The 8,334-nt window shown below is 37.7% G+C and overlaps 1 protein-coding gene across 1 annotated transcript; it reads right to left on the bottom strand.

The window, feature by feature from the left end:
* Window positions 1-1,329: 1,329 nt before the first annotated feature.
* On the bottom strand, window positions 1,330-7,351 carry LOC111319495 (uncharacterized). The gene is made up of 6 exons (XM_088761928.1): window positions 6,959-7,351; window positions 6,413-6,621; window positions 5,719-5,871; window positions 2,352-2,519; window positions 1,448-1,488; window positions 1,330-1,338 (listed from the first exon to the last, which is right to left on the bottom strand). The coding sequence occupies exons 1-6, from the start codon at window positions 7,240-7,242 to the stop codon at window positions 1,330-1,332; spliced, it is 864 nt and encodes a 287-aa protein (XP_088618054.1). The 5' UTR covers window positions 7,243-7,351.
* Between the last annotated feature and the right edge of the window lie 983 nt (window positions 7,352-8,334).

The following is an 8,334-nucleotide window of genomic DNA, read 5'->3' as shown; positions in this document are numbered from 1 at the left end:
GGTCTTTCATTTGGAAATCGCAAAACGCCTTTTACGCCTAAGACTATAACACGACGGCCCTGATGATTGAAGCATTTTATGTAAGCGATGAGCCGGGTCATTAGCAATCGAGAGAAAGATCTATGGTTTTTCTTTCTCTTTTTAAAAATAAACTATCTGTCTATCTATCTATCTCAACCTTATTCGAATGTCCTCTTCTAGAATGTTCTGATTAAAGACCTTTTTTCAGTACGGCATTGTAACAATCATGAAGTAAAAAAAACAAAAGAGTACTAACTGAGCCTTTCACCGGAAGGAAAATTTTTCACCGAACAATTTAGTATTCAGTTTACCTAGAGTTTACATGTACTAGTTGATATTTTACTTTCTTCAGTTTTCTTTCTTTCTACAGTTTACATGTACTAGTTGATATTTTACTCTCTTCAGTTTTCTTTCTTTCTACAGTTTACATGTACCGGTTGACGTTTTACTTTTTCTTTTACATGTAATTTATTGCTTGCTCATGAACTGATCAATTAGATTAAACAGAAACTAACTACGTTTTCTAATACAACTACATGACTTGGATATTCTGTATAAAAAATGGAAATGAAATGCATAAAGAGGACCTATTGAATCATGTTCATTACTGTTTGAAACCTTTTTCTTTGACCTTCTTTCTCTTTTCAGCAATGAAGATGATTAACAAAAGAACAAGGGCTTCAACAACGATACCAATAAAAGGCCACAAAGGGCCCAATGGATCTGTTAAAACAAAACAAAAAAGCAAACAATAAAACAACATGATAACATTGACGGGTCAAACCATTTGTTGAACAAAACCTACAGGAGGCTGAGTGACTCTTTAGGATTGTGATACCTCTAGTATAACTTGCAATCCCATATTATGTTGTTGTAAGAAATGCCATCATTCAATTATATTTTGAATCAAATGAAAGCAACTGGGATTTCAAGAATCGTAATGCTCATGTTAAAATAACCAAAAAAGTATTAAATAAATATAGATACTGATAATTATAGTGATATTGATAATGCTCAAGATGATGACAATGATAATAATGGTAAATAATAAATAATGGTAACATGACCAAGTAGATTCCAATTGGGTCTGTAATCGTACCAGTGATTAACAAAATCAGACAAACATGCAGAGCAGGAGTCTGATTTGTCAATCACAGCTGAAAAGTAAAGCTGTAAGTACAAACATGGTTGTTGCTATGGTTACTGCAATTAATTTTGTCATTGGTGGATATCTAAGCTGAGTGGACCTAGTATGATTAGCTGCTTTAGCTGTCTGATTACAGCCAACTGTCTGATTACACTGTCGGATTACAAACCCTGTAAAGGAATAATAAGTGAAAAATAAAGCAACAAAAAGCACTGATCCCATTTGAGGGAATTGCAATGGCTATGATCACACTAATAATAATGATAAAAACAACATTACCCGTTTGCTACTACATGTAAATGCAGCTGACAGTGATAATTCTGAGGAAAACATAACTGTACATGTAAACCAGGACATAATCCTCTGATCCCTAACAGTGACTTAAAGTGCACCTGACCCCTAAATTTTTTTTTCACATAAAAAAAATGTTCCTGCTTTGGTGAGTATTTCCTCGAAAAAATTGTTGGATTTGGTTAAATCCTAACTTTTTTATGCCCTGTTGAAGTCGAGATATGAATGGACCACGACCGCGTAAATGGGCATCTGGGCAGAGTAGACTTGTGACGTCACTTCGAGAAGACGCTCAAGGAATTCTCAGCCAGTGGTTGACCTGCGAAAGCCTTTCTAGCACTAGATTCATTCTGCGGCATATTTGCGACCAATATCGGTCTAACATTCCAAACATAACCTGTGAACTGTGCAAAATGGCGCGAAATACAGATTGTTGGGTTCTCAAAGTGACGTCACATTAGTCGCCAGACTCTTGATCCTTGAAACGCTGTCGTGAGTCAAAATGGCGGTGATTTTAATGCGATTTTCCATACTTCACGGGGCACAAAAATTTAAGGATTTGACCAGATCCAAAAATGTTTTTGGAAGGGATACTCACCAAAGCATAAAGATTTTTTTTAACATGAAAAAGAAATTTAGGAGTTAGGTGCACTTTAAGCATCTACACATAGAATGTAATTTTCCCCTTACAAGACCACCCTGAATCAAACATCAAGGTAATGAGAATTAAGGAAATGATCACCAACTAAAGATTTTCTTGATTTTTCGACAAATTCTCTTCGTCAGTAGAAAACGAAATATCTACAGAAGAGAATGAAGAATCTAGATGTTGTCAGTCAGTTGCTTAAAGTGTTAAGCAAATAAAATGATCAAAACACACGTAGAGCCTCACCTCCGACGCCCAGAATGAATCGCTGGCATTTGTCTTCTACATTTTGGGAGCAGTTCGAAGGAAGACAACAATAATAATATCCATGATCAGTATAATCCACTCCAGACACGATCAGAATCGATGGGCCAAATGTGTCTTGATGAATCTTGTAGTGTCCACCTGATCCATCTGACAGGAAACACAGCCAAGGTAAAGTGAGACAAATTCATTTCCTCTAGAACAGATAATTTCTTAGTCTCCCTCGCAGCCGTTTTTTTCGGATGTCACGCAACGCTCTCCCAAAAGAACGGCTGCTGACAACCGAACTACATTCCTTTCTCCGAATTGGCCAATCACAGCTCGGGTTCCATTTTCAGGAACCTTTTCGCATCAGACTCACCTTTTGAGACTCGTCCAATCAGATATCGTTTTCTATCGCGATCCTCGTGTGGAAAACACAAGAGAAATGGCGGTGCTTGAAGCAGCTTTTCGCAAAGCGTCGTCAAAGTTCCAAATTCTCGAGCTTAAAGCTCACCAGAAGCTTGCAATTAAAAGAGTTTTAGTCGAGAAAGAGGATGTTTTTGCTAAGTTGCCCACAGGATCCGGGAAATCGTTAATAATTATATCAAGCACTCCCGCTCGTGTTTGAACATGTTACCGATGAAAGTGGTCATATTATTGTTATTGCCGTTGCGTTGTACCAATGTGCGGAAACACTCGATAATTCGGGCCGATTTCCTGTACCGGTGATAAGAAGCCAGGAACATAACTAATCGGGTTCGCTCCAGCTAGCAGCGGACTGGCAAATGAAGAAGTACAAGTAGTGTAGGAGACGTTGGCCGACCTAAATTGCAGTGTTCTCGAAGCTTCGCCCGGTTTAATGACGGAAAGCACGTGCTTTTTTCCTCCTGATCTTCATCTGTAGGTCGAAGCAAGCGTTTAGCCCTTAGCCTAGATTGAAAGGCGTCTTGTATTTCCTTTTGATTAATGATGTAATTTACTGTCTCTTATATACTCTGACTTTTGTAATGTGTAGTAACCTCTTGAAATAGTGCGAATAAAGAGTTTCAGTTCAGCTTTTAGCTTCTTCTGCTTTCTCAGTTGCTCGCTGAAACTTTAACAACCGCTCAAACAATCTAGCGTCCGTCTCGTTGGCGTAGCAGTTGACGTCTATGGTAAGCGTAGATTTTATCATTTCAACGAAATTGTGAGAAGTTTTCCCAAAAATATATACTCTATCTTTACCAGGGCACAACGATGAACATGTGAAACATTTCGAGCTCTCATCGACAAATTTCGCCAGTGTTTCTCCCAATATCCACATTTTCGCGTGAAACCTTACGTCATACAGATTTTCTGGTATGTGATTGGTCTGTTCAATAGACCGCGACCAAACCGCAAGGACAATGAGAAAGGAATGTAGTTCGGTTGTTAGCAGCCGTACTTTTGGGGGAGCGTTGCGTGACATCCAAAAAAAACGGCTGCGAGGGAGACTAATAATTTTTCTGACTGTTTCTGTTTTATCACAAAAAATAAATAAAGATAATAAATAACTTATACTGGCAGATGATGACGAACCCACAAAGATTGCGTTGAATTGTTTTAATAGGAGCCCTTGATGAAATGAGCATCTTTAAACCTTACTTATGTAAACCTGAACACTGTCTTTATTCTGCTTCTTCACCTTCCATTCTACCTCCAAAGGAAATCCTTTTGGAGCGCACTCAAACATGTAATGTAAAAATTGGGCCATTGAAAGTTCACCAGGAAACTGCTAAGTAGCCTTAAAATTATCTGATCTCTAAGGCTGAATGAACCTTCCCAGGTATGCTGTACCAAGGAAAATGTCTCAGCTTACCAAATGCTTTCCCTTCTACTCCCGGAAGTGACTGCAATGTAACCTCTCCATACAAATTTAAAACTCAGTCTATTCAGCAAACAACTGAAACAAGATGTTTTTTCTCTTCTTGTGACAAGCGTTAACGAAAAAATATCCTGGGATTACTAGGTTCATACAAAGCAATTTATCAGTTTAAAGGTGGTAGCTATGATGTAATTATAGCAAATTCTCTAAAATAGCTATCGCCTCCCGGTTAGCTCAATTGGTTAGAGCGGCGGATTGCGTTGTGTGGGAGGTCAAGGGTTCGAGCCCCGGCCGGACCAATACTTATGGTCTTAAAATAAGTAAGGAGAGTTTGCAACCTTTCTATAATCAAAAAATGGAAAGATATTCTACTCTTCTTGGATAAGGACGAATAAACCGTAGGCCCCGTCTTCTGCAGGGTTAGGGGTAGGAGACGTTAATTTCCCACGCACGAGATCTCTGTGTGGTGGATGTCCTCTCCTGGGTGGGATGGGTGGGTGTTGGCCCTGAAAAACCCCTATGGGGAGTGGTCAATTAACCATGTATGTAAGTATGTATGTATGTATGTATGTAGGTATGTATGATGAGAGACTTAGTCATTTCTAATCAGATAATCAGATCCGGGTGCAGGTATTTCTGGAAATATAAAACGGTGTTTTCATCTTGGGTACTTTACTTTCTGTTTAATAATGGTATGGCTTTTAAAAGTCAGGGTATTACAGAATTGATTGAATGCTTATCAGCCCAAGCAGATTCATAGTGCCCATACAGAATGTACAATGCAGCTCTTTTACCCCTTTAACCAAGACAGAATTTTGTTTTTATAATATCAATACAATATCACACAGACAAGTCATGAGAAGAAAGAAAAATATCAATTAGGGGATTGTTAGTTGATCCAATAGTAAATTGACCGAAGTAACAGCAGAAAAATTGAATGGCAGACAGTAACAAGAATTACAAATGAAATCTTGCAAGTGAAAGGGTTCAATTATGCAGACTTTTAAAAATGTGGCCCAGGTTTCTTTAGTTTGTTGATTTCTTGTACCACACATAATGTACAATTAATGTACCACCACAGTTAAACCTTTAATATACAGCTACGAGTGACCAAGACAGAATTTCTCCTTACAATATCAATACAAAATCAAGCAGACAAGTGATGAGAATAAACAAAAATGTCAATTAGGGGATCATTGGTCAGTCCAATACCAATTCAATCGCCCGAATTTAATTCGTACGCATGATATGGCAGACAGTACTTATGAGATATTTCGAGGGAAAGGGTTAAACTCTTCTTAAAGAGCTTCTTAAAAAAAAAATTACTGTCAACACACATGTAATAGTGCATTTTACTTACTCTTAATAAAATTAATATGCCATCTGTAACTTTGTACTCCTTAATATGCCTCAGCTTTACTTCCAAAAGGCATGTGTAATTTCCTCCTTGTTGGACACCAACCTTTGTAACTTTCAGTGGGGCTATAAAGTCCTATTTCACATCTGGATCTGGATACCGCACACTCTCCAACAACTTCCCATCTTTATACCAGGAAATCCTCCTCAGTGAGGTGCTGTTCTCGTTTCCTCTTTTAGTTAGGTTGCAGAAGATTATGATGTCGTAACCTGGATTAAGAGCACTGGAATCTGTGACTTTCACTGTTGGAATTTCATTTCCTGAAATACAAGAATGTGTAAACAATTACATGTAGGTGAAGATTATTGGCCAAGTGCTCAAGCATCAGGTGGATTGATTTTTCTGTTAACTAATATACACATTTTGTTTCCTTGTTGGAATGAAGATGGTTCATATAGAAATATTTTGCTGAATACGGAACTTTGTGAAAAGGTACTTTTCAATCCAAGATGAGGGCATAACTTTTTGATAATCACTCAGCACCCACACTACATGTAAACTGCACATTCGAAGTGAAAAATAACAGGAACTTTGACTTCATTTGAACAATGGCAAGTAACCACACTACAACAGCTCATCCTATTCTCAGTGGTTTAAAGGAGATAGCAGTAGTGTTTTTCCCCACAATAAGATGCCAGTCGTCAGAAAAGTTACCCCCATCCCTTGCATTTCCTCGTGTTTTCTGACAGTTTATTTTTACTCAATTCTATACTCAATGGATAGACACGACATACATAATAGACCTATTTATGCTGTGAGAGTACAAAGTAATGAAATTTCATCTGCAATGCATAGACTTACTTGTAATAACACTAACACTAAAGCCATCCCTCTTTGGTAACCTTACATTTTTTGCAAAAGCATGGCACTCATAGCTTCCAAGATCACCATACTGACTGTCATCCTGAATTGTTACATTCTTCAAAGTCATGGTAGTGTACAATTTAATGTTTCCTCCTACAACGAAAGCAATTAACTTGTTTGCAGGAGGAGAAGAATATGGCTTTGTACTGTACAGATTATAGAGGGGGAGGGGAGAGGGAGGGGAGAGATCCCATTCCAGGCACAAATTGATAAAAAATTATCATGGCATCAAGTATCCAAAAAAGGAAAAGTTCAAATCTCTCTTGTTATATGTGCAAGGTTTCAGGGAAATCTTGATGTTCTGACAAACTTTAAAGGGAATAAAATTCATGGGTCACATATAATTCAGGAGGGAAATCATGACTCAGCCTCGTTCACACTATTTATGACGATTTTAAGAATCCTGCTTTGGGAGTAAAGTTTGAGGTCCAGCAGTTGTTTTGTTTTTATTTTTTTCTGGAGCCAGATAGTTTTTTTTTTTACATTATCTGTAATACAAAGATATACTTACTTATATTCTCTCTTCTTTGATTAAACACAAATCTATCCCCCTCTAACTTTCTGTATCGGTTAAGGTCATCTCTCCTATAAAACTCTATTCTATCTGGTTGAAGTTTACCAGATGCTTCAAATGTAATGCAAGTAACGTTTGCTGAGGTGTACTCTAGACGGTAGATGTTCTCTGGGAAAGGTTGTATGACTCCAAATGATGGTTCCCCTGAACAAAAAAAAAAAAAGAAAAGAAAAAAAAACTTGTACACGTCCATTTATTAAACTGCAGGAACTGCACATACATGTACAGTATACTTGTTTCTAATATCCTAAGCACCTCCTCCAGAAAATGCCATACACTGCAGGAAAATTAGGGAGATTCAAACTGGGACTACTCAAAAGGCTGCAAGGCTGGGGAAAAAAGGCTAGAAATGAGAAACCGGTGTGCTTTTCTGCATGGGGGGGGGACAGATTAATTTAAAGCTGTAATGGATTTTTTCCCATACTGTACCTTACCGCTATGAAGCTGTTACGTACATTGTAACTATACCTAAAATTCGCAATCTCAGAATTGCAGCTCGATCAGCAAAAACATATGATTTTCAAATTAGTATATTTTAAAGCCTATGTAATGCGGTAAAAATATTTAGTGCATGAAAACACTGTCTAATTTCACAAATTCGACTTCAAATATCATTTCCAAATTCATGTATACAATTCTAAATGGCCAATGAGCTAAATTTTGTAGAACAAACCACACAATTTTCATAATTATTCAATAGAGTGTTTCTGTTGAGGAACTATCGGCTGATAGTTGCCCTGCGGAAATTTGATGTTCTTAAAACAAATATTTTCCCGAGAAGTGATTAGCTTTCATAGCAAATAAGCTAGTTTTAAGAAAATAATATTTCCAAGGGGCTGCTATCACACCAATAGTTCTGAGACATTAACACTCTATTGTCTTTGTGCACCACTAAATTTTCTTCTGCGTGCCAGTTGAAAAACAGTCAAAACCCTCTAAATGCAGGGCAATCAAATATCTATTTATGCATACAGCCCGTCACAAATGTCAATAATTCGCAACTGTACATTGGAATACGTTATACCTGTCAGAATTGAAACTTACTGTTTTTCCGATCTGCCTAACTTCGCGGCCGACAAACCATTCAAAATTTTTCACGGATGAGTACTATCCATCCAGGTATTTTCCACGGATGGGCATTATCCATCCAGGTATTTTCTGCGGATGAGCACTATGGGCTGACAGTGTCTCTCCACAGATGAACACTATCGCATCAGGTGATCAATTTAAACCAATAAGAATTGGAGAAAATTTAGTGGTGAACTATAAGGGCTGATAGTGTCTC

The sequence above is a fragment of the Stylophora pistillata genome, chromosome 5 (assembly GCF_964205215.1).
Source record: "Stylophora pistillata chromosome 5, jaStyPist1.2, whole genome shotgun sequence".
Taxonomy (NCBI): Eukaryota; Metazoa; Cnidaria; class Anthozoa; order Scleractinia; family Pocilloporidae; genus Stylophora; species Stylophora pistillata.
This window is presented reverse-complemented; position numbering and strand designations above follow the sequence as displayed.

What these genes read in the sequence shown, in the direction of transcription:
- LOC111319495 (XM_088761928.1), bottom strand. Translation starts at nt 7,242, where the DNA reads ATGGACGTGTACAAGTTTTTTTTTCTTTTCTTTTTTTTTTTTTGTTCA. An exon ending in AGATGGGAAGTTGTTGGAGA is followed by an intron (nt 2,520 to 5,718) that starts GTGTGCGGTATC and finishes GTTTCCTGTCAG; the next exon opens with ATGGATCAGGTGGACACTAC. An exon ending in ATTCATTCTGGGCGTCGGAG is followed by an intron (nt 1,489 to 2,351) that starts GTGAGGCTCTAC and finishes TGTTTTCCTCAG; the next exon opens with AATTATCACTGTCAGCTGCA.